This window comes from Macaca nemestrina, chromosome 17, assembly GCF_043159975.1.
Source record: "Macaca nemestrina isolate mMacNem1 chromosome 17, mMacNem.hap1, whole genome shotgun sequence".
Classification (NCBI taxonomy): domain Eukaryota; kingdom Metazoa; phylum Chordata; class Mammalia; order Primates; family Cercopithecidae; genus Macaca; species Macaca nemestrina.
In genome coordinates, this window is record NC_092141.1 from 85,773,608 (window position 1) to 85,800,061 (window position 26,454).

A 26,454-nucleotide genomic window follows, 5' to 3' on the forward strand; every position below is an offset into this window, starting at 1 on the left:
ACCCGGTCGCCTGACCGCAGTGAGTGAGGCCGGGAGGGCGGGGCCGCGCCGGCTGCTGGGGCTCGCCCTTGGCCCTTTAATCCCCTTCGTGGGCCCCTCAAACTGGAGCGGCCACGTTCTTGGGGCTTCGCCGGGGGTTGTGCTCTTCCGTACTCGGATCGCTTCTTAGGAATATTCTAACTGCCGGTGGGGAGAACTGCGCCTTAAACCTGGGATTCTGATCCAGGAACTGGAAGTTGACAGCTTGGCCGCCTGGCTCCTGCATCTGCCTTCTCCACTCACCATCTCATTTCTTTCTCCAGGATTGTCAGTGGCTTCGCCCCGAGGAGAGCTGACTGCCCTGGGCTGCTGCCTCCGGCAGAGCTGAGCCAAAATGTCCCCGGAATCTAAAAAGCTTTTCAACATCATTATTTTAGGAGTTGCCTTTATGTTTATGTTCACTGCCTTTCAAACTTGTGGAAATGTGGCGGTGAGTTGGAATCTGTCCTCCCTCCTTTGAAGTGCCCATCATAATGCATTACAGAAATGATAATAAACGTTAATTATATCTAATAGCGCGCTTTAATTGCATCTTTTATTTTTCCCACCCAGGCTTCCTCATTTGTTATGATTAGGTTTGATTTCTTGTGTCAGACATTCTCTTATATGGGGGAGTTAAGCATTACCGTTTATCTGATTTGATTAGGGGTTTGGATGTTAACCTATTTTATTTCTTGTCTGCATTAAGTTCTTCCTTAGTACTTGGATGGTTAAGGAAGGAAACCCAGGCGTAGTTACAGCTGGTTGTCCTCCCCCGTCCCTGTCATTGGTTTGCCTTCTCCAGTTATGTTGTCCTTTTTCTTTTCTCATAATGGACTTCAGTGTTAGGTACATTATGAACTTTTACTTTATTCTCTTGCTGAGTACTTGGAGTCACACTTCCGAAGTGGGGGAGGGAGACTGGAAAACGTTTTCGTTGATGAGTTTTATCTTCCACACAGCAAACTGTCATCAGGAGTTTAAATAGCACAGATTTTCACGGCAGTGGATATACCAGGTATTGTACCGTATGATTGATTTTGTTTTATATTTAACAGTAGTTGCTTAAATCTGATCAGAATCACCAGCAATAGAATATTGCGATTGAATTAGTGGTGATTGCATTTTCTCTTCTCCGTACCTAGACTGAGAGAATAAAGTTGATGAGTTTAGGTTTCCTGTGGAATTAGACACTAGTTTTGAAATCCTGACTTTACAAGGTATTTATTGCACTGTTATCTTAGGCAAGTGTTTCCACGAGCCCAATTTCCTAGCTCAGACAATGCGTCTCTGGGCACAGTGCGTGGCATTGAATAAGCACTCTAGTATTGTCATGATTAGAATTCCTAGTCCTGAACAGAAGATGTTGTGATTCTTGAACATTTGGTTCTTCTGGTTTTGTAATTTCATAACGATTAATATATGTATGTCAGGAGCTTTTAGATTTTCGTTAAGGTGTTTAGTCCCAATTTTACAGATGGGTAAAATGAAAAGATCTTCATAAGTCACTAGAACCTTGTGATTGGAGCTGGGAATGTAATATGTACCGATATATATGCACAAACAGGTTTTTCTTTTTTAAAATTAGATTTTTTAATTGACAAATGAAAATTGCATATTATTTGTTGTGCAGAACACGTTTTGAAATACGTGCCATGGAATGGCTACATTGAGCTATAGAAACAGGTTCCTAATTTCTCTAGAGTTAGAGATTGGATCATGGCACCCCCCTCAACTCCCAACAAATCCATAACTTATACTTGGTTCTTTATCCCTATCCTAAGCCTTGTATGTCATATTTGAGAATGAAGGGATGTTACTGTCCGTTTTTCTAAGTGATTAGTAGCACAGCTTTTTGTACTTCTTTGTCTTCATGTGTGTTCTAAAGAACAAATGCAAAAACACATTTGATATTTGAGAGATTCATAAAAACCAAAGAATAATTTACTTTGGATTTATGAATAGTGTCTAGTAAATGAATTCAGGGCCTTTGAAATGGTTTTAGTCACACTTCATTCAAGACGTATGTACTAGGGCTGGGTCAGTAGTAACTGAGTAATGTTCAAGTGAGACCATTAGGTTGAGTTAAATAAATTCTGGCTCAAGCAAGTTGTAACTCTGTGCTGTTATTTATAGCAGAGAAATGTCATGAAGCTGCCAGGAGTTCTAGGCTAAGTTTGTAGGGTAGATTGGTGGACTAGGGCCTCTGGAATCGTGCAATCCTGGCTGGACATTCACCAGCCACAAAGCTGGACTTTTGGCAAATTACTTAACCCCACTGTATTTCCTTTTTCTGTTCTTTAACATGAGGATAATAACAATATCTTCTTTGTAGTGCTGCTAGGATTAAAAGAGAAAATATGTATAAGGTACTTGGCACAGTTCCTATTACTATGACTTACCAGTATGTAAAAAATGTATTGTTGTAGGCAAACTGATCCCAAGGCACAGTTGGGGGGCTTCAATATTTTGTACAAATGAAAACTTTTATATGGTATTGAATTTAATGATATGACTATCATAAATTCTGACTAAAGAATATGAGTGTTTATTGTAAAATCTGTAAACTCAGATGGATTTTAAAAAGTGACAGTGTACAAGGGCTTTGTTCTTTTTTTTTTTTTCGATTTGTGTATTATATGTGCAGCATGGCTATTATCTATGGAGTGTTCTCTGCTTCAAATTTGATTACACCGTCAGTGGTTGCCATTGTAGGACCTCAACTCTCTATGTTTGCCAGTGGTTTATTTTACAGGTGAGTAGTGTAATCTTGCACTTATTTAATTAGAACACTTTTCAGGATCTTTCAAGTAGATAGTAAACTTTTCACAGTAATTTATAGACTTGGACTGAATAAAATATAAGTGGTGTTTTAGGAATTTTGGCTCAGCACTTGTTGCTGAGGGATATCATATTCTAATGTGATAGGATGTATCTATATCTGCTTTTGTTTCACTGTTAATAAAAATAGTATCCAAAAGTCTCTTTCTATGAGGGTTGAAAAGAACCGTCTATGAAATAATCTTATTTTCTGTCAGTTGACTGAAAATAAGTGGGGATTCAAATGAAATAACTAAATGTTTCTCTGAACTCTAGAACTATAGTTCCATGATGTGCTAAGCTCTTGGCAAAGAACACTGCAAACCTGCAAAATGTCTGATTTTACAAATTTGAAATAATAAATTATGGGCCAGGCACAGTGGCTCCCACCTGTAAATCCCAACACTTTGGGAGGCCAAGGTATTGCTTGAGCCAAGGATCACTTGAGTCCAGGAGTTCGAGACCAGCCTGGGCAACATGGTGAAACCCCGTCTCTACCAAAATAAAAAAAAAATTAGCCGGGTGTGGTGGCACATGCCTGTAGTCCCAGCTACTTTTGAGGCTGAGGTGGGAGGATGACTTGAGCCCAGGAGGTGGAGGTTGCAGTGAGCTGTGATGGTGCCCCTGCACTCCAGCCTAGGCAATAGAGTGAGACCCTGTCTCAAAAAAATTAATTAAATAAGAAATGAGAAACTTGATTGTGTTCCGTTTTTCAAAACTGGAGCGATCCTTTATAGGTTGAGTTTTAAAAGAAGAGAATGTCAGAACTGATTCCTAGAAGGCATAATTGGCACTCTATTTCAGGTATCGTTTGACTATAATACCTTGACCTGTTATATTTTAGCATGTACATTGCCGTTTTTATCCAGCCTTTCCCATGGTCCTTCTACACAGCCTCTGTTTTCATTGGAATTGCTGCTGCTGGTAAGCATTTTGATTTTTAACTTATCTGCTTTCTTTTCTGGGGCCTATCTAAGGGTATTATTTATGTGTTTAGTATGTAACTCTAAGTGAATTTCTTTCTCTTGATAAACTTTTGGGTTGAATTTTAGTGCTTTGGACAGCACAAGGAAACTGCCTGACAATAAATTCGGATGAGCACACCATTGGGAGAAACAGTGGAATTTTCTGGGCACTTCTGCAGTCTAGGTAATTCCCCTTTTGAAGTTCAGTCTTTCCTTTCTTTCTTCTTTTTTTTTGTCATACCATTTTTTAGGTCTTTGACAATTTGGATCTTCCATGTTACGTGACTTAAGTTCTAGCTAAATGTGACATGATTCCAATTTTATAGAATTGCTTGTAATGATGGCTGAGTATGCTGGCTCACTAGCTACTCAGGATTATTTATACCAATACTGAATATAGCATACTAAAATTTTTTTTTTGAGACGGAGTCTCGATCTGTCGCCCAGGCTGGAGTGCAGTGGCCGGATCTCAGCTCACTGCAAGCTCCGCCGCCCGGGTGTACGACATTCTCCTGCCTCAGCCTCCCGAGTAGCTGGGACTACAGGCGCCCGCCACCTCGCCTGGCTAGTTTTTTGTGTTTTTTAGTAGAGACGGGGTTTCACCATGTTAGCCAGGATGGTCTTGATCTCCTGACCTCGTGATCTGCCCATCTCGGCCTCCCAAAGTGCTGGGATTACAGGCTTGAGCCACCGTGCCCGGCCCATTTTTTTTTTTTTTTTTTTAATGAGACGGTGTCTGACACTGTCACCTGGGCTGGAGTGCAATGGTGTGATCTCGGCTCACTGCAACCTCTGCGTCCCAGGCTCAAGCAATTCTCCTGCCTTAGCCTCCTGAGTAGCTGGGATTATAGGTGCCCGCCACCACACCCGGCTAATTTTTTTTTTGTATTTTTAGTAGAGACGGGGTTTCACTATGTTGGCCGGGCTGGTCTCGAACTCCTGACCTTGTAATCCGCCCGCCTTGGGCTCCCAAAGTGTTGGGATTACAGGCGTGAACCACCACGTTTGGCCTTAATGTTTTCTTAAGAAGAAAGCAAAATGGCTATTCTGCTCTTGACTGTTGGATTTCTGGAATCTCTCCTGAGGAATTACCCTCATGAACCGTGCCTAAAATTTTGGCCTTGACAAGGCTTAACAAATGCAAATGTTACATTTTAAACGGTTATATATTAAGAAACTAGTGTGTAAGTGAATGATTCTTCAGGAAAGTATGCTAAAGAAAGTATCTGATTAGATGCAGATAACTAAATCATGGATTTTTGGAAACAGATTCTTTAAAATTTAGCTTAAGCTTATTTCCAGGGACTCATTTCCAGAGTTGCAGTAAATCACATGTTTCAAAGTGAGTCAATTCTTCTTTGAGGGGTGCCTCTGAATCAGGTTACTGTCACATGGAAGGAGTCTGAATTCCATCTGGGGCAATTAAGTTTATCAGAGTCCAGATGAAGTTGATACTTTTAAATGATCCAGGACAGGTAGATACTTTAAAAATGATGTCCTTGGCTCTCCCTCTCTTACAACAAATAATGGGAATAATTATTTTTAAAAAACCATAAATATTAAAATAATTTCCCAACATCCTATCCTCCCTTTTCTTCCCCCAGCTTGTTCTTTGGAAATCTCTACATATATTTTGCCTGGCAAGGGAAAACTCAGATATCAGGTTTGTTTTATCCACATTGCTTTATTCAGATATGTTCAAAGCATAATAAGAGTTATACAGAAATACCCATTATTGCTTTATTCAAGCATTGTTCTCATGAACCCTGACACCTCAAGTTCTTGCAGATTTTAGCTTTTAGTAAGCCTTTTCCTTGGTTTATATTATTCATTATTATTATTTTTAAGACAGAGTTTCACTCTTGCTACCCAGGCTGGAGTGCAATGGCGCTATCTTGGCTCACTGCAACCTCTGCCTCCTGGGTTCAAGCAATTCTCCTGCCTCAGCCTCCCAAGTGGCTAGGATTACAGGCCTGCATCACCACTCCCAGCTAATTTTGTATTTTCAGTAGAGACGGTTTTTCCACGTTGGTCAGGCTGGTCTCAAACTCCTGACCTCAGGTGATCTGCCCTCCTCACCCTCCCAAAGTGCTGGTATTACAGGCCTGAGCCACCGCTCCCAGCTTGGTTTCTATTATTAAACTAGGATTATAGGTTATGACTATGCTTTAAGTGGCATCTCAGGGTCTAAGGGGAGGTTATGCTCTGCACAAGCATACGAGAATACTGTGCACGAGTATATGGTTCTCAGAAGACTTCTGAATGCTCAGTTGTTTTCTCTGGACCCTTCTTTGATTAAAAGAAGGCGATTAAGCTCTTGTGCTGTTTTTCTTTGCTTATTCGTATTTCCCTAACTGAAAGACAAAGGTGAAGGTATCCTATTTATCTCCTTTTCCTAAGTTTTTACTGATGCATTAAAGTAAAAATGTAACGAGAAAGTGTGTTGACAGTTATAAGCAACCCTTGTACCATGATACTAATTCTGGAATTGTTTGGTCGATACTATCTAGTTTCTTCTTTTTTCTCCTTAGAGAGTGACCGAAGAACAGTGTTTATTGCGCTGACGGTAATTAGCCTTGTGGGGACAGTTCTGTTCTTTCTCATTCGGAAACCAGATTCTGAAAATGTCCTAGGAGAAGATGAGTCTTCTGATGACCAGGACATGGAAGTCAACGAGTAAGATGTTGGGAACATTCCATTTTATTTTAAAATAGATTTTGAGTAGATCTAGTCTAGAGATTACCCACCTGTTTAGCCCTAAGTGATATCCAGTACTCTCTGTATGTTACCACAGGCAAGAAAAGGAAGAAAATAAAGGAGGAGCTGCGAGGGAGGAAGGAAAAAAAGGTCACCAGAGGAAGGGAGGTGGTGAAAAGGTGCACAGGGAATTTTGAGTCTATTCCTGGCCTTGCCACTGATGTGTATGTGATCCTGGACAGTGGCAGCAATTCCTAACCTGTCTCCAGGCCTGAGCTTTCTCACTCAATCAGTATGTTTTCATGGGCAAGAAAATAGAAGGCAGTGTTGACCTTGGTTACTGTTTCTGTGATCCAGCTCTAAAGTTTTCCTGTTCTTGTGGTATGAGTGAGTGGCAGGGCCAGTGATGGTTGTCACAGATGAACCTTAGTTATCGCTAGGCTCTTGCTTATAGTATCCGGCTCTTGCACTAACTTACATGGGTGGTTTTCCCTAGAGTAGTCCAAATGGGGGAATAAGTATACAACCCTGTGTTTTGTAAAAATTGTAAATTACCTAAGCACATTTCAGTTGCAGGTGACACTATTTAAGCATGACAGGCTAGTGATCTGCAGTATCATTTAGATTTGAGGAAGGAGAGATGAGAAATTAATCTGTCACCTTTGTTTTGCTTTGTGAATTGATAAATTGTTAAGATTGCCTTACAGCATTTTATCTGTTGTTAAAACTTTTGCATTGAGCATCCCATGCTGACTTTGTAATCCAGAAAGGGCCTAAAATTGTCCGGTCATAGGAGCATTAGATGCTCCAGATTTGCAGTAAGTTTGCGTAAAGCAGAAGCAAGGCAGTGCTTTGGTCTGGATATGTTGCCATGCCCTGCCTTCTTACTCTTTACTGTGCTTCACAAACACTGGGTTTTTTTTTTTTACAAATTGAAGGCTTGTGGCAACCCTGCATCGAGCAAGTCTTTCTATCCATGCCACTTTTCCAACAGCGTGTGGTCACTTTGTGTCTCTCTGTTACATTTTGGTAATTCTCACAATACTTCAAACATTTCGTCGTTATGACATCTGTTATAATCTTATAACATCTGTTACAAGATGTGATCAGTAATCTTTGATGTTGCTATTGCAATTATTTTGGGGCACCACAATCCGGATCCATATAAGGTGGTGAACTTAACTGATCAGTGTTGTGTGTATTCTGACTGTTCCACTGCAGGCCATTCCCCCATCTCCCTCCCTCTTCTCCTGAGACACAGCAATATTGAAATTAGACCAGTTAATGACCCTACAATAGCCTCTATGTGTTAAAGTGAAAGGAAGAGATGCATGTCTCTCACTTTATTTACTTATTTATTTATTTTGAGATGGAGTCTCGCTCTGTCACCCAGGCTGGAGCGCAGTGGCACGATCTCGGCTCACTGCAACCTCTGCCACCCGGGTTCACGCAATTCTCCTTCCTCAGCCTGCCAAGTAGCTGGGATTACAGGCATGCACCACCACACCCGGCTAATGACTAATAAAGAAATGACTAAGCTTAGCAAGGAAGACATGAAGAAAGCTGAGATAGGCTGAAAGCTATGCCTCTTGTACCAAACAGCCAAGTTCTGAATGCAAAGGAAAAGTTTTTGAAGGGACTCAAAAGAGCTACGCCAGGGAACACACTCATGATAAGAAAGTGAAACAGCCTTGTTGCTGATACGGAGAAAGTTTTAGTGGTCTGGATAGAAGATCAAACCAGCCACAACATTCTCTGAAGCCTAATCCAGAGCAAGGCCCTCTCTTCAATTCTGTGAAGGCTGAGAGACGTGAAGAATCTTTAGAGGAAAAATGTGAAGCTAGCAGAGGTTGGTTCGTGAGAATCAAGGAAAGAAAACATCTCCATGACATCAAAGTGCAAGTGAAACAGCAAGTGCTGATGGAGAAGCTGCAGCAAGTTATCCAGAAGATCTGATTATTATAATTGACAAAGGTAGCTGCACTGAACAACAGGTTTTCGATGTAGACCAAACAGTCTTACATTAGAAGATGCCATCTAGGAATTTTATAGCTAGAGAGAAGTTAATGCCTGGCTTTAAACCTTCAAAGAACAGGCCGAGTCTTGTTATTGGCTAACACAGCTAACGACTTGAAGTGGAAGCCAGTGCTCATTTACCATTCCAGAAACCCTGTGGCCCTCAAGAATCATGCTAAATCTGCCTGGACCCTAGAAATGGAATGACAAAGCCTGGATGATAGCGCATTTGTTTACGGCATGGCTCATTGACTATTTTAAGCCCACTGTTGAGACCTACTGCTCAGAAGAGAAGATTCTTCTCAAAATATTACTGCTTATTGACGATGTACCTGATCAGCCAAGTGCTTTGTTGGAGGTGTACAAGCAGATGAATGTTGTTTTCATGCCTTCTAACAACATTTGTTCTGCAGCCCCTGGATCAAGGAGTAATTTCAGCTTTTGCTTTTTTGAGACAAAGTCTTGCTCTGTCACCCAGGCTGTAGTGCAGTGGCGGGATCTCGGCTCACTGCAACCTCTGCCTCCCAGGTTCAAGAGAGTCTTCTGCCTCAGCTTCCTCAGTAACTGGGATTACAGGCGTGTGCCACCATGCCTGGCTAATTTCAACTTTCAAATCTTATTATTTAAGAATTACATTTCTTGAGGATATAGCTGCCATAGATAATGATTCTTCAGATCTAAGCAAAGTAAATTGTAAACCTTTTGAGAAGGAGTCATCATTCTGGGTAGGTCACATTAAGAACATCTGTGCCTGGGGCTGGGTACAGTCACTCACGCCTGTAATTCGAGCACTTTGGGAGGCCGAAGCAGGTGGATTGTTTGGGCTTAGGAGTTTGAGACCAGACTGGGCAACATGGTGAAACTTTTTTTTTTTTTTTTGAGATGGAGTCTCACTCTGTCTTCCAGACTGGAGTGCAGTGGTGTGGTCTTGGCTCACTGCAACCTCTGCCTCCCAGGTTCAAGCGTTTCTCCCGCCTCAGCCTCCCGAGTAGCTGGGACTACAGGCGCATGCCACCACACCTGGCTAATTTTTGTATTTTTAGTAGAGATGGGGCTTCACTATGTTGACCAGGCTGGTCTCGAACTCCTGACCTCGTGATCCACCCGCCTTGGCCTCCCAAAGTTCTGGAATTACAGGAGTGAGCCACCGTGCCTGGCAAAACATTTTGTTTTAAAGCACACACCAGTAGTTATTAGAGAAGGAGTCTGTGAAGATGAATATCACAAATTCAACAAAAACTGACCCCCCATTCAGTCAGCACATGTTTGGTGTTGGTCCTAGAGGATAAATGCTGCCCATCCCTGTTTTCAAGGAACTGCCAAGTTGGGGAGGTGGGTGAGGGGTTCTGTAACTGTGAGCAGGTGCTCTTCTAGAAATACTGCTCAGCCTTTGTAGCATTCTCTCTTCCTGAATCGTCTCCTAAATTTGGAACTTCCGTGTCTTTGTTCTACAAATAGCACAGACTTGTGGCAGCCCTCTTCTATGCCGGAGGGATATAGGCGTGAACAAGACAGATAAGTCCTTGTTCTTATGGGACTTAATTTTAGAGGGGGTGGTAGACAATACACATGTAAGAAAATAGCAAAGTGAGCGTTAGGAAGACTGTGAAAGAGGGGGAGAGTGGAGGGAAGGGGGGAAGAATGGAGAGGAGGAGGGTAGAGAGTGGGATAGCTCCCGGAGACCTGCCTGGTGAGACATGAAGGTCAGCGGGTGGCCTTTGCCAGAGCCAGGCAGTGGGAAGGGTGTGGTGGGCTCTGGGCTCCAAGAAGGAAAAAGTGGAAGCAGTAGGCAGGGTCGGATTATGTAAGCCAAGATAAGGAGGTTTGCATTTTCTTCTTAGTGTGATTAGAAGCTGTTGAGGGTATAAGTAGAATTCTCTTTTAAAGGTTCCCACCTAAAGGCCTCACAGGAAAAGATTTGAAGACTTGAAAGATTTGAAGAGCTCCAAAGAGACAGCTCTGTCTGTCTTCTGGCTGGGCACAGTGGCTCCTGCCTGTAATCCCAGCACCTTGGGAGGCTGAGGCAAGACGATTGCTTGAGCCCTGGGGGTTGAAATCAGCCTGGGCAACACAGCAAGACCTAGTCTCTACTTAAAAAAAAAAAGAGCCAGGTGTGGTGGTACATGCCTGTAGTCCCAGCTACTTGAGAGGCTGAGTAGGGGGAAGCTTCAGCAAAGGGATTCAGGGCTTCAGTGAGCTGTGATGACGCCGCTGCACTCCAGCCTGGGCAACAGAGCAAGACCCTGTCTTTAAAAAAAAAAGAAAAGAAAAACTGTCGTCTGTCTCAAGTGCATAATTTACATTTCTGAGGACCTGTTAGCTGGGTGATCTCTAGGTGTTTCTTCATTGGCAGTTACCTCTATCCTCCTTCTCCCCTCCCTCCCTGTATTCTTTCCTTCCTCTCTTCGTCTCTTCTTTCCTCCCTCTATCCTTTCATTTCTTACCTTCCTCCATTCATCCTTTCTTTCCCTTCCCTCTCTCCCTTCTTTTCTTCCTTTCCCTATATTTGAGGTTCTCTGATATTCAAAGCATTGTGCTAAACAAAACAGAAGTTTATGCATTCATGGAGCTTACTTTCTAGTTGGTGACAGAGAGAAAAGAAACAGGCAGGTTTTAAAAATAGCTTTATTGAGATATAACTCATATACTGTATAATTCACCCATCTAAAGTATACACTTCAGTGCTTTTTAGTATATTCACAGAGTTGTGCATCCATCATTGAAACCAATTTTAGAATATTTTTTGAATACTTTTATTACCCCAAAAAGGAGCCACAGGAAGGATGCGATGGCCCACGCTTGTCCTGTGGTTCCTGTTCCAGGTAATAAAAATCATAGCACTTTGGGAGGCCGAGACGGACGGATTGCTTGAGCCCAGGAATTTGAGATTAGCCTGAGCAACATGGTGAAACACCATCTCTACCAAAAAAAAAAAAAAAACAAAAATTAATCAGGCATGGTGGCACATATCTGTTCTCCCAGCTACTTGAGAGACTGAGGTGGGAGAATCACATAAGCCCAGGAGGCGGAGGTTGCAGTGAGCCGAGATGATCATACCACCGCGCTCCAGCCTGGGTGACGGGGGGAGACCCTGCCTAAAAAAAAAAAAAAAAAAAAAAAAAGAAGGAACAATGTATGCTGTAGCTGATCTCCATCTGCTTCTTTAAATAAAAAAAATAAAGCAGGCTGGGCACGGTGGCTTACGCCTGTAAGTCCAGCACTTTGGGAGGCCGAGGCGGGCAGATCATGAGGTCAGGAGATTGAGACCATTCTGGCCAACGTGGTGAAACTCCATGTCTACTAAAAATACAAAAATTAGCTGGGTGTGGTGGCATGTGTCTGTAATCCCAGCTACTCAGGAGGCTGAGGTAGGAGAATCGCTTGAACCAGGGAGTCAGAGGTTGCAGTGAGCCAAGATTGCGCCACAGCACTCTAGCCTGGGTGACAGAGCAAGACTCCATCTCAAAAAAAAAAAACCAAAAACCAAAAGCAGAGAAGTAATAGAGAAATATGAGAGTAGGGGGGTGGAAGGGGAGTTGTTGCAGTTATAGAGTTGGGAAGGCTGAGAAAGTAACATTTAAGCCAGGGCCTGAAAGAGGTGAGCCAGGTGTGGCTTTTACCTGGAGTGGGATGGTAAGCCATTGGAGGGTTTGAGAGAGGACTGACAGTGATCTAACTTAAATGGTAAACAACTCACTGAATTAAATTGGAAGTGACTTGCAGCTGAATTATTGTATTTTAGTGGTCTGTAGAGTATAAATCAGTTAATTGGGGCCTGAAGGGTAAAATATTAGAATCCTACATGGAATCCTATCCAAGTGTAAAATGAGGGTACTACCAATTAATGTCATCTAAATAGTATTTGCTTCCAGGGAAGGCGTGAGTTTTATGATGAGGAAACAAGTTTTCTTGCTGGTTAGAGCATACCATTTTTTTGTGTGTTAGTAATTTTTTTTTTTTTTTTTTTTTTGAGATGGAGTCTCACTCTGTCACCCAGGCTGTAGTGCAGTGGCGCGAACTCGGCTCACTGCAAACTCCACCTTCCAGGTTCACGCCATTCTCCTGCCTCAGCCTCCCAAGTAGCTGGGACTACAGGTGCCTACTACATGCCTTCACCATGTTAGCCAGGATGGCCTCGATCTCCTGACCTCGTGATCCACCTGCCTCAGCCTCCCAAAGTGCTGGGATTACAGGCATAAGCCACCGTGCCCGGCGGTGCGTTAGTAATTTTTTAACTTAATTGGATCACCATTAGATTCCTTTTATTTCTTAAGTTAACGAGATCTCCTTTGCATTCATTTTTTTGGTAAAAATGCCATTTAGAGATACAGGAGTAGACTTGACTGTTAGAATAGGAAATGTAATCTTTTTTTTTTTTTTTGATACAGAGTCTTGCTCTGTCACACAGGCTGGAGTGCAGTGTCACGATCTTGGCTCTCTGCAACCTCCACCTCTCATGTTCAAGTGATTCTCCTGCCTCAGCCTCCCAGGTAGCTGGGATTACAGATGCCTGCCACGCCTGGCTAATTTCTGTATTTTTAGTAGAGATGGGGTTTCACCATGTTGGCCAGGCTGGTCTCAAACTCCTTACCTCAAGTGATCCACCCGCCTTGGCCTCCCAGAGTGCTGGGATTACAGGTGAGAAATGTAATCTTTTAAAAATCTTTTGGCTGGGCACATTGATTCATGCCTGTAATCCCAGCACTTTGGGAGGCTTAGGCAGGCAGATCATGAGGTCAGGAGATCGAGACCATCCTGGCTAACATGGTGAAACCCCGTCTCTACTAAAAATACAAAAAAAATTAGCCAGGCGTGGTGGTGGGCACCTGTAGTCCTAGCTACTTGGGAGGCTGAGGCAGGAGAATGTCATGAACCTGAGGTGGAGGTTGCAGTGAGCTGAGATCACGCCACTGCACTCCAGCCTGGGCGACAGAGGGAGACTCCATCTCAAAAAAAAAAAAAAAAGTTTCTAGGCGGGGTGTGGTGGTTCACGCCTGTAATCCCAACACTTTGGGAGGCTGAAGTCAGAGGATCACTGAGCCCAGAGTTCCAGAGCAGCCTGGCAACCTCGTGGAGCGCTATCTCTGCAAAAATTTAAAAATTAGCCAGGCATGGTAATGCATGCCTGTAGTCCCAGTTACTCGGGAGGCTGAGGCAGAAGGATCACTTGAGCCCAGGAGGTCAAGGCTACATTGAGCCATGATTGTGCCAGCGCATTCCAGCATTCCAGCCTGGATGACAGAGCAAGACTCGGTCTCAAAAAAAAAAAAAAGGAAAATCTTTAAAAATTTAAGGAGGCCGGGCACGGTGGCTCACACCTGTAATCCCAGCACTTTGGGAGGCCGAGGCGTGCGGATCACAAGGTCAGGAGATCAAGACCATCCTGGCTAACACGGTGAAACCCTGTCTCTACTAAAAATACAAAAAAATTAGCCGGGCGTGATGGCGGGCGCCTGTAGTCCCAGATGCTGGGGAGGCTGAGGCAGGAGAATGGCATGAACCCAGGAGGCGGAGCTTGCAGTGAGCTGAGATCACGCCACTGCACTCCAGCCTGGGCGACGGAGCAAGACTCTGTCTCAAAAAAAAAAAAAAAAAAAAAAAAAATTTAAGGAAAAAATATTTTTAAAAACTTTCTTGTAATCTTATTAACAATTATATTTAACTTGCATCATCTTATTTAATTCTCACAGGTAAGTCGTAGCATCCCTATTTGATGAATGAGGAAATAATACTTGGAGAAATGAAGTCACTTGTCTTGTCTAAAATCACACAACTAATTAGTGGTAAAGCCAGGCCTCTGAAAGCCCTTGTTTCAACCAGTAGATCATTGTGCATCCCAGCCATGACACAAGGAGGGCATTCATGGTTTTGAAGAGTGTTATTGAATATGATTCTAGTATAATTAAAAACTTATTTCTCCAAAGGACTCATAGAAGGAAATGTCTGCTTTATGAACATTGCAGATTAATGAAATTGATAATGGTATCAATAAGAACTCTGCCATCCTCAGTATTATAGCTTAGGCATGTTGTTGCTCAGTCCTCAGACAGCTGCAGTTGTTCTGTATATCACCTTATATAACCCACTTGCATTTCCCATTGAAGAGAAAATGAGGCATAGGATGTACATGATCTAATGTTAGGCACTTCCTTGACTTCATCAATCTTGGTGGATGAATAAGAAAAATGCGTTTTAAGCTTTGGAGCGTGATTTCAAGCACACAGTAGTGTTTTGGCAGTAGTCTTGGTAAACTGGAAAAGTCAGGGATTTTTTTTTTGTTTGTTTTGAGATGGAGTCTTGTTCTGTTGCCCACGCTGGAGTGCAGTGGCATGATCTCGGTTCACTGCAACCTCCGCCTCCTGGGTTCAAGTGATTCTCATGTCTCAGCCTCCTGAGTAGCTGGGATTACAGGGGTGCACCACCACACCCTGCTAAATTTTTTTGTATTTTTAGTAGAGATAGGGTTTTGCAATTTTGGCCAGGCTGATCTGAAACTCCTGACCTCAAGCGATCAGCCCGCCTTGGCCTCCCAAAGTGGTGGGATTCCAGGCGTGAGCCACTGAGCCCTGCCCAAGTCTGTGATTTGGCCTGCCTTGTATGGATAAATGAAATTGCAGATTACAGTGAAGACCCACCTCTCTCAGCAGGACAGGAGATAGGCATGAATCCTTGCCTTGGTAATGTTCCTGAGGTAAATATTAGTATAGATTTTAAAATAACCTTCCCTTTTAAAAGCTGAGATTTGATGCCACTGTTGGTATAGAAACATATAACATATAAAAATTTTGTGGTCACTTTGGCAGCACAAATACTAAAATTGGAACAATACAGAGATTAGCATGGCCCCTGCACAAGGATGACGTGCAAATTCGTGAAGTGTTCCATATTTAAAAAAAGAAAAATCTTGACACACGTTGGTTATAGGACATCCAGTTCCCAAAAATGCTTCATCAAAAAGCACATAGCAGTCGTCACCTGTCAGTGCTTGAATTTTGATGTGAAGCCAATTGAGAGTACAGTACCTGTCAAAGCCTCTTGGTTCTCGATCCCCAAACAGTCATAGCAGCAAGGAGATGAATGAAAGCTAACTTCAAGAAAGCCTTCATGATACCACATCCAAAGCAACCACCTCTCAGAATGCAGAAAATAACAAAAGTCTCTGACGGGTTTTAATGCCAAAGAACTTATTTTTCATAGTAAGGGCAATGGAAAATTGAATACTCACAGATATTTTCACAGTTTGAAGGTAACAGGATAGGTCGGGTGTGGTGGCTCACGCCTGTAATCCCAGCACTTTAGGATGCTGAGGCAGGTGGGTCTCTTGAACTCAGAAGTTCAAGACCAGCCTGGGCAACATGGTGAGACCCCATCTCTACCAAAACTACAAAAAATTAGCTGGGTGTGGTGGGACCCACCTGTAATCCCAGCTACTCAGGAGGCTGAGGTGGGAGGATCGATGGCGGGAGGATCACCTGAGCCTGTGAGGTGGGGGTTGCAGTGAGCCGAGATTGCATCACAGCCCTCCAGCCTGGGAGACGGAGTGCGACCCTGTCTCAAAAAAAAAAAAAAAAAAGAAAATGGAAGTAAGAGAATAGAAAGTATTTCTGTACTGCTTGAAGTATGATTTCTGAGAAAGACGTGCATAAACATGTACAGTAAGTGTAATCTGAAAGAATCATCTTCCATAGTTAACAGAAAGGTGCCCAGGTGGGACTTTAAACACCTGGAACGAGGGCGTGGCCATGAGGGACACCCTGGGGCAAGGAGCATTCAGGTCACTGGAAATGCATCTCAGACCTGGTAGAGGACAGGGCTTTTACAAACAAATGAAAATGTGATTGTATTTTTGTTGTTTTATTTTCAAAAAGAAAAAACTTTTTTAAATTTTATTTTCTCAGGTCTGCCCAGAACAATCTGACAAAGGCGGTAGATGCTTTTAGTAAGTATTTTCTGTATCCGAAATGCAAGAACTGTTCAGGAACAACTTCCGCATTTGCCTTTCCCCATTTCCCTGGTAACTTTGGATTGATGACACCCCAGGGTTTGCATTTTTCCAGGTATGCTGCTCTGAAATATATTAATCTTCCTTATCAACATCTCTCTAACATGGGGGCTGTGAGGGATGGATGATGGTATGACTGCCCACCTGCCCAGGTGTGTGAAGGAAGTGGAAAGAGGCTGCACAGCACTCAGGTTCTCCCTGGAGTTAAGCATCTCCTGGGATTTTTGCAGGGTAATTAAGAGCAGATTGTGGCTGGGCGCAGTGACTCACACCTGTTATCTCAGCACTTTGGGAGTCCAAGGCAGGCAGATCACTTGAGGTCAGGAGTTCGAGACCAGTCTGGCCAACATGGCGAAACTCCTTCTCTACTAAAAATGTAAAAAATTAGCCGGGCGTGGTGGGGTGCACCTATAGTCCCAGATACTCAGGAGGCTGAGGCAGGAGAATCGCTTGAACCTGGGAGGTGGAGGTTGTACTGAGCCGAGATTGCCCCACTGTACTTCAGCCTGGGTGACAGAGGGAGACTCCATCTCAAAAAACAAACAACAACAAAAAGGCAGATTGCTTGCTAGTTGGAGCGAAGCAGTAGCTCCAGTGACCCGGAAGGTAGTACGAATAATCATGTTCATGCATTGAGAAGTCTTCCTGGCCAAAGACTCTGCTGAATTCTTTGTTTTTTACTCTATGTGATTTTCACAATTCTGTTATATATTATATAATACACACCTATCATTGGCTCAGTTTAACAGAACAGAAAACTGAGGCTTAGAGAAATTAAGTAATTTAGGGGCCAGGCACAGTAGCTCACACCTGTAATCCCAGCACTTTGGGAGGCCATGGTGGGTGGATCACTTGAGGTCAGGAGTTCAAGACCAGCCTGGCCAACATGGCGAAACCCTGTCTCTACTAAAAATACAAAATTAGTCAGGTGTGGTGGCATACGCCTGTGGTCCCAGCTATTCAGGAGACTGAGGCAAGAGAATCGCCTGAACCCAGGAAGTGGAGGTTGCCCTGAGCTGAGATCACGCCACTGCACTCCAGCCTGGGCAGCTGTGAGACTGTCTCAAAAAAAAAAAAAAAAGAAAAAATTAAATAATTTACCCAAGGTCAACCAGTTAGTAGGTGGCTGAGTTGGGATTTGAGCCAGATTCTCATAATTTCCTTCAGAAACTTCCAGTGAGTCCATTTTGCTTCTGCCTATGGCTCTCTCAGCTTCTTTGTCTTCCCAGGAGAGGGAATCTGACTGGGGCAGTTATTCTCAAGAAGGGAGCAGCCTTTTGGGGCCATGTGTATTCATTAAGCCTATTGTAGGCCACAGGATCTTAATGACATATGGCCCTTATGGCCCTTGAGCACTTATGATTAGTTTCTAGGTTGCCTTGGGCTGAAGTGCAAATTGTTGATCTAATCAGCCATGGCCTGGCTCAGATGACACAAAGCATGTTAACTCTTGGCCAGGAATGCCTGTAGCTTCTTTTTTTAGAAAGGGTCTATGGGCATGAGAGTCTGAGCCTTCTATACATAGTATATTGTTTCAGGAATATATTCATAGTTTTTTATATATATGTATGTATGTATGTGTATATGTATGTATATGTACGTGTGTGTGTGTGTGTGTGTGTGTATATATATATATATATTTTTTTTTAAGATGAAGTTTTGCTCTTGTTGCCCAGGCTGGAGTGCAATGGTGTGATCTTGGCTCACCGCAACCCCCACCTCCTGGCTTCAAGCGATTCTCCTGCCTCAGCCTCCCAAGTAGCTGGGATTACAGGCATGTGCCACCACACCTGGCTAATTTTTGTACTTTTAGTAGAGATGGGGTTTCTCCGTTTTGGTCAGGCTGGTCTTGAACTCCCGACCTCAGATGATCCACCTGCCTCAGCCTCCCAAATTGCTGGGATTACAGGCATGAGCCACTGTACCCTGCCTTTTTTTTTTTTTTTTTTTTTTTTGAGACAGAGTCATGCTCTGTTGCCCAGGCTGGAGTGCACTGGCATGATCTTGGCTCACTGCAACCTCTGCCTCCTGGGTTCAAGTGATTCTCCTGCCTCAACCTCCCAAGTAGCTGGGACTATAGGCACATGCCACGACGCCCAGCTAAGTTTTGTATTTGTTAGTAGAGACAGTGTTTCTCCATTTTGGCCAGCTGGTCTCAAACTCCTGACCTCAAGTGATCCGCCCGCCTCGGCCTCCCAGAGTGCTGGGATTATAGGCATAAGCCACCACACCCAGCTCGGGAATACATTTATAATTATAAATTGAGTCACACATTATAATTAAAAGGACTGTACTCTGACTCCCTTAGCAAGATACGAGGTCAATCGCTGTCAAAAGTTTGGCTTTCATCTTTGCAGGCCTAGAAACTTGTCTGTTAGAATACCCATTATTAGGCTGGGTGCAGTGGCTCATGCCTGTAATCCCATCACTTTGGGAGGCTGAGGTGGGAGGATCACTTGAGGTCCAACATTCGAGACCAGCCTGGCCAGCATGGTGAAACCCCGTCTCTACTGAAAATACAAAAATAGCCAGGCATGGTGGCGGGTGCCTGTAATCCCAGCTACTCAGGAGGCTGAGGCTAGAGAATCGCTTGAGCCTGAGAGGCAGAGGTTGCAGTAAGTCGAGATTGTGCCGCTGCGCTCCACCCTGGGTGACAGAGTGAGACTCCGTCTCAGGGAAAAAAAAAAAAAAAAAAAAAAAAAAAAAAATACCCATTATTGATCGCAGAGGCCGGAGGGGAAAAGGACTCAAGCTAAACTCATAGAAATGGCAATTTAACCATTTTTGATGGCACTTGACATTTTTTAGTGAGCCCTTTCATGGATATTTCCTTCTTGTTGTCAGCAGGCTAGAAAGCCACATTGGCTTACTTGGTGAGCTCGGAGTCATTAAAGGGAGGTAGATGACCTGGCTTATGGGATAGTGTCCCCAGCCATGGTGAGGCTGCTCCATCATAGCTCCACCTCTGGCTGTCTTTAATGTTCACCAGATTCAGGACATCTCACCTAGACAGTTGGACAGACTTTGCCTCAATTTTGTCTGTAAAAGGAGGCACTGACACATTTTGGGCCACACGCTTTGCATTACGGAGCTGGTCAGTTACTTGATAGGATTGATTTGTCATAGGATATCGTTCTGTCGGGTTTGAATAGGGAGAAGGAAGGCAGCAGCCAAATGAGGTATGGCACATAGGGTGCTGCAGGGAAAGTAGATTCAGGAGCCAGTTCCTGGGCAATTGGGGCACAACAGGAGGTCATGAGGTAACAAGGGAGCCAGAGGCACAGGGAGAGAGGGAGAATGAATGGCAAGGCTTCACGTGACCTGTGTGTGGCTAGTGCTTCATTTATTAATTAATCATGACATTCTTGTGGTTGGGGCTACGATGGATGTTGTACAGAGAAGGTTCCTACATACTATCTAAAAGCACTTAATTTCCGAACTGAATTTATACGTTTAGTGTGCTTCTGAAATATGTTCGCAAAGTTTTTAAACATTTATTTTTTGATCTTGAGGAAGCAATGCTGAAGTTCATCGGCTAGGATGAATGTCTGAAAACAGCCAAAAAAATGTTCTCAGGCCAGGCGTGGTGGCTCATGCCTGTAATCCCGGGTGGATCATGAGGTCAGGCGTTCAAGACCAACCTGGCCAGGATGGTGAAACCCCATCTCTAATAAAAATACAAAAAAATTAACTGGTCGTGGTGGTGGGTGCCTGTAATCTCAGCTACTTGGGAGGCTGAGGCAGGAGAATTGCTTGAACCCTGGGGTGGGGGTGGTGGCGGGGCAGAGGTTGCAGTGAGCCATGCCACTTCCCTCCAGCCTGGGCAAAAGAGCAAAACTCTGTCTCCAAAAAAAAAAAAAAAGAAAAAAATTGTAAGGAAGAGAAACTATATTTACTCTTTGTTGAGTGGAAGTGGATCATCTGGATCTTCATCATCACATTGAGAAGGAGGAGGAGGGAGGGGGTTGGTCTTGCTGTCTGGGTTGGCAGAGGTAGAAGAAAGTCTGCACAGAAGTGGATCCCTGAAGTTCAAACTTATGTTGTTCAAGGGTCAACTGTGTAAGTAAAGTGCAAATTAGAAACAGTTTTCTTTCTCTTTTTTTTTTTTAAAACGGAGTCTTGGGAGTTTCGCTCTTGTCACCCAGGCTGGAATGCAGTGGTGCAATCTCGGCTTACTGCAACCTCCGCCTCTTGGGTTCAAGGGATTCTCCTGCCTCAGGCTCCTGAGTAGCTGAGATTACAGGTGAACGCCACCACACCTGGCTAATTTTTGTATTTTTAGTAGAAATGGGGTTTTGTCATGTTGGCCAGGCTAGTCTTGAACTCCTGACCTCAGGTGATCTGCTCGCCTTTGCCTCCCAAAGTGCTGGGATTATGGTGGTGAGCCACTGTGCCTGGCCAGAAACCGTTTCTATTGGATTTCAAAAGATAAAACATAATTCTCAATATTATGGGTGGGGGGACAGGTAATTACATGCATAAGACTACATTGTTGGCCGGGCACAGTGACTCACGCCTGTAATCCCAGCACTTTGAGAGGCTGAGGTGGGCGGATCATGAGGTCAGGAGTTTGATACCAGCCTGGCCAACATGACAAAACCCCATCTCTATTAAAAATACAAAAATTAGCCAGGCATGGTGGTTTACACCTGTAATCCCAGCTACTCAGGAGGCTGAGGCAGGAGAATCACTTGAACCTGGGAGGCAGAGGTTGCAGTGAGCTGAGATCATGCTATTGCACTCCATCCTGGGTGACAAGAGCAAGACTCCGTCTCAGGGAAGACTACATTGCTGATATATACTTGTATTACTTTATAAAAAAGTGATTTGTCATTAGGTATCAAAAGCGATAAAAATATTTATAACCTTTGCCCCAGTGGAATAACCAATTTCACTAATAAGATTATCCTCAGGAAATAATTAAATATTGTGGTAAGATCTAGCTACTAAGATGTTTATAGTAGTGAGATACTGGAAATAATTTAAGTATTCAACTGTTAGACATTAGTATATCTGTATAATAGATTACCCTAGCCATAAAATTTTTTTTTTTTTTTTTTTTTTTTTTTTTTGAGATGGAGTCTCGCTCTGTCGCCCAGGCTGGAGTGCAGTTGCGCGATCTCGGCTCACTGCAAGCTCCGCCCCCCCGGGTTCACGCCATTCTCCTGCCTCAGCCTCCTGAGTAGCTGGGACTACAGGCGCCCGCCACCTCGCCCGGCTAATTTTCTTGTATTTTTAGTAGAGACGGGGTTTCACCGTGTTAGCCAGGATGGTCTCGATCTCCTGACCTCGTGATCCGCCCGTCTCGGCCTCCCAAAGTGCTGGGATTACAGGCTTGAGCCACCGCGCCCGGCAGCCATAAAAATTATCTCTGTGAATGTTCAAAAAATTCTGCTGTATGTTATGTGAAAACAAATGATAAAATAGAGTATATATAGTAGAATTTGTTTTTGTGAAAAATGCATAGAAAAAGTCTGGAAGGAGACTCATTAAGGTGTTGGATTCTGCTTTTTTAAATTGAGATATAATCCATGTACCATATGGTTCACCCATTTAATCAATTTAAAGAATCCATTGCAAATTCAGTACGAGTTATTATATTCAGAGTTGCGTAGCCATTACTTTACTCAATTTTAGAGCATTTTCCCTATGCACGTTAGAGTCACTTCTCATTCCAGCCTCCTAATCCAACTGCCCTAAGGCACTCCCACTTTCTCCCCTTTCACTACTGTTGCAACCATTCCTCTACTTTCTGTCTATAGATTTGCCTATTCTGGACATTTTATGTAAATAGAATCATACCACATGTGGTCTTTTGTGCCTGGTTTCTTTTAACATAATGGTTTCAAGGCTCATTCATGTCACAATATATTATAAAATTTGAGTCATTTCTATATTTTATGTATTATGAGTTTCAGGGGTCTGTCTTGCCGACCCTGACCCAACAACGGATGAATAAAGTACACTGACACACAGATATTCTGCTTTACCAGTTTGAGCATCCGGGCAGCTTACGAGACTCCACACAGAGTGCTGTAAACAGTTGGAGATGGAGACCATCCTGGCTAACACGGTGAAACTCCGTCTCTACTAAAAATACAAAAAAATTAGCCTGGCCTAGTGGCGGGCACCTGTAGTCCCAGCTAAGTCCCAGCTACTCGGGAGGCTGAGGCAGGAGAATGGTGTGAACCAAGGAGGCGGAGCTTGCAGTGAGCACTGCAGCCTGGGCGACTGAGCCAGACTGTCTCCAAAAAAAAAAGAAAAAAGAAAAAAGAAAAACAGTTGGACTGCCCCAGTAGAAAACAATTAAGCACCCCTGGTAAATCAAAGGTTAGTCTTAGGACCACATGAGTAAACAAGCTAGTTAGATAAACTCCCCACATTCCTTTTTTTTTTTTTTTTTTTAAACTCCCCACATTCCTTTGTTTCTACTCTAATTTATTTAACTAAGGGGACAAGGCTCCTTCAGCTAAGTTTATTACTGGAGCTTATGCAAATGCCCCAGGCCTTCCAAGAAGGTTTGCGTCTTATAATTTTCCTCTCCATCCTGACTGGACTCCCACAGTGAGTAATACATAAAGTTCGTGTACAGGTTTTTGTGTGGATGTGTTTTCAGATCTCTTTGATGCACACCTAGGAATGGTGGAATTGCTGCTTCATGTGGTATTTCACTGCTTAGCCTGTGGGGGAACTGCCAGATTGTTACACAACTTTACATTTCTACTAGCAGAGGATGAGTTTGCCACTGTTTCCACCTGCCTGCAGTTGTTTTCCGGTGGGTTTTTTTTTTTTTTTTTTTTGAGATGGAGTATTGCTCTGCCACCCAGGCTGGAGTGCAGTGGCACAATCTCAACTCACTGCAACCTCCACCTCCCAGGTTGAAGTGATTCTCCTGCCTCAGCCTCCCAAGTAGCTGGGATTACAGGTGCGTGCTACCCCTCCTGCCTAACTTTTGTATTTTTAGTAGAGACGGGGTTTCACCATGTTGGCCTGGCTGGTCTTCAATTCCTGATCTCAAGTGATCCACCTGCCTCGGCCTCCCAAAGTGCTGGGATTACAGGCTTGAGCCGCTGCGCCCGGCCCTAGTTAGATCCTTTGCCCGTTTTTAAGTTGGATTCTGTTTTTATTAATGAGTTGTAAGAGTTCTTTATATACTCTAGATAAAAGTTCTGGCCAGGCGCCAGAACATAACATGTTTGGATATATGTATACATTGTGACATTATGGTCACACTCAAGTTTGTTAACATATCCATCACCTCACATGGTTATCTTTTTTTTTTTTTTTTTTGCATGTGTAATGAGAATATTTAAGATCTACTTTCCAACCAAATTTCAAGTGTACAATAGAGTGTTATTAACTGTCAACACCAAGTTGTACACTAGATCCTCAGAACTCACTCATCCTGCCTAAAGGAAACTTTGTACTCTTTAATCAACATCTCCCTATTTCCCCCACCCTCCAGCCCCAGCAACCACTATGCTACTCTCTGCTTCTATGAGTTCAACTTTTTAATATTCCACATCTAAGTAAGATCATGCAGTATTGGTCTTTCTGTGTCTGGTTTATTTCACTTAGTGTAATGCTCTCCAGGTTCATCCATGTTGCCCTAAATGGCAGGATTTCCTTTTATAAGGCTGAATAATATACCATTGTATATACCACATTTTCTTTATTCGTCTGTTTAAGGACACTTAGTTGTTTCCATGTCTTTGCTACATAATTAATACACACACACACACACCTATAATGGTGCTGTAATGAACATGGGAGTGCAGCTATCACTTTGAGATACTGCTTTCATTTCCTTTGGATATATGCCCAGAAGTAGAATTGCTGAATCATAACATGTTTTTAGTTTTTTTCAGGACCTTCCATATTGTTTTCCATATTCGCTGTACCAATTTACATTCTCACCAGTAGCAGACAAGGGTTCTCTTTCCTCCACATCCTCACCAACACTTGTTATCTTTTGTCTTTTTGATAATAGCCATCCCAACAGGTGTGAGGGGATGTCTTACTGTGGCTTTGATAAAGTTTTTAATTTTGATGTAGTCCGTTTGTTTAGTTTTTCTCTTGTTGTGTGTGCTTTTGATGTCCTAAGATTTTGCTTCACCCCAGGTCCTGAAAATTTACTCCTATATTTTCTTCTAAGAGTTTTTTTAGTTTTAGCTCTTCCATTTGGGTCTGTGATTCATTTTCAGTTAATTTTTACATATGGTTTGAGATAGGACTCCAGCTTTATTCTTTTGCACGTCAGTATCCTGTTGTAGTTGCGCAGTTTGCTGAAAAGTCTGTTTTTTGGTCTCTCTTGTCAAAAATCAATTGACTATAAATATAAATGTTTATCTCTAGATAGATAGATATATCCTTATGCCAGTACCATGCTGTGCTGATTACTGTATGTTTTGAAATCAGAAAGTGTGAATCCTCCAACTTTGTTATTTGTCAAGATTATTTTGGCTGTTGTGGGTCCCTTGGATTTCCTTTTTTTTTTTTTTTTTTTTTTTGAGACAGAGTCTTGCTCTGCCGCCCAGGGTGGAGTACAGTGTCGTGATCAGAGCTCACTGCAGCCTCAACCTCCCAGGCTCAAGCGATCCTCCCGTCTCAGTCTCCTAAGTAGCTAGAACTATAGGTGTGAACCACCATGCCTGGCTAATTTTTGTAGTTTTTTGTAGAGACAGAGTTTCACCATGTTGCCAAAGCTAAGCGATTCTCCCAAGTCAGCCTCCCAAATTGTTGGGATTATAGGCATGAGCCACCAGGTCTGGCCATGAATTTTAGGATCAATCTATTTCTGCAAATAGATTGATGGTTTTTTTAATAGACTTTATGTTTTAAATCGTTTTACAATTCATAGCTAGACTGAGCAGAAAGTATAGAGTTCCTATGTGGCCCCTATACCACACATACGTAACTTCCCTCTGTTATTAATGTTCCCCACCAGAGCACATTTGTTATAATGAGCCAATACTGATATGTCGTTATCACATAAAGACCATGGTTTACATTAGGATTCACTCTTGGTGTGGTACGTTTTATGGGTTTGTACAAATATATAATGACATGCATATGTCATAATAGGATCATACTAGATAATCTCTTAGAATTTCTTTGTGTTAACTAAGTCTTCTGATTATTCTTAAATGAACATGTGGCCAGGAGCGGTGGCTCACGCCTGTGATCCTAGCACTTTGGGAGGCCGAGGTGGGTGGATCACCTGAGGTCAGAAGTTTGAGACCAGCCTGGCCAACATGGCAGAACCCCGTCTCTACTAAAAGTACAAAAAAATTAGCTGGACGTGGTGGTATGCGCCTATAATCCCAGCTGCTCTGGAGGCTGAGGCAGGAGAATCGCTTTAACCCTAGAGGAAGAGGCTGCAGTGAGCCAAGATCGCGCCACTGTACTCCAGCCTGGGTGACAAAGTGAGACTGTCTCAAAACAAACAAACAAAAACTAAATAAATAAATAAAGTAAAATGAACATGCTTTGCTAGTGCAGTTTTTTAAGTTAAAAGTATTGTTTTAAACTTTGCACTGGTCGTGTATTTTTTTCCTGGAAATACTTGAAAGTGATTGGTCAAAAATGTCTTCTTATGTTTATTCTTAGTATAGTTCAGTGAAATTAGAGAAAAAAGTATCCTTTCTTACATATGCAGAGATTTAGGACAGTGTTTGTGATTTAGGTAAGTTTCGTGGCCAGCAGATAAATCACAATTAAAATCTGGATCCACTGTTAGTTTTGTGTACTAGAGTAGTGGTCCTTAAATTATGAAATGTGAATAGGTTCCAAAAAAGTCAGGTAAATGCAGAGTTTTTAGAAATGCATTATCCATTGCAGATTTCTACTAAATAAACAGTGTAAAAAACAAACACTAAAGTGACTAGAAACAAATATGCACAACGCAAGTTTCAGCCCTCAGAGCTACAGAGTCAG

General features: G+C 42.9%; 1 protein-coding gene and 1 non-coding gene across 6 annotated transcripts in view; both read left to right on the forward strand.

Moving 5' to 3' along the window:
• LOC105469214 (major facilitator superfamily domain containing 11) overlaps nt 1-26,454 on the forward strand; it is a 39,496-nt gene that overhangs the window by 1,027 nt on the left and 12,015 nt on the right. For 3 of the 5 annotated variants that reach the window (XM_071083629.1, XM_071083628.1, XM_011719989.3), the window contains exons 2-9: nt 303-469; nt 981-1,036; nt 2,666-2,773; nt 3,683-3,762; nt 3,891-3,987; nt 5,408-5,466; nt 6,335-6,479; nt 16,415-16,455. In XM_071083629.1, coding sequence (XP_070939730.1) covers nt 374-469; nt 981-1,036; nt 2,666-2,773; nt 3,683-3,762; nt 3,891-3,987; nt 5,408-5,466; nt 6,335-6,479; nt 16,415-16,455 — 682 coding nt within the window. In that variant the 5' untranslated portion in view covers nt 303-373. The other 2 variants (XM_011719990.3, XM_011719987.3) reach the window with 2 other exon arrangements.
• On the forward strand, nt 15,304-15,407 carry LOC112424550 (U6 spliceosomal RNA). The gene has a single exon (XR_003015332.2). It is a non-coding gene; the product is annotated as a U6 spliceosomal RNA (small nuclear RNA).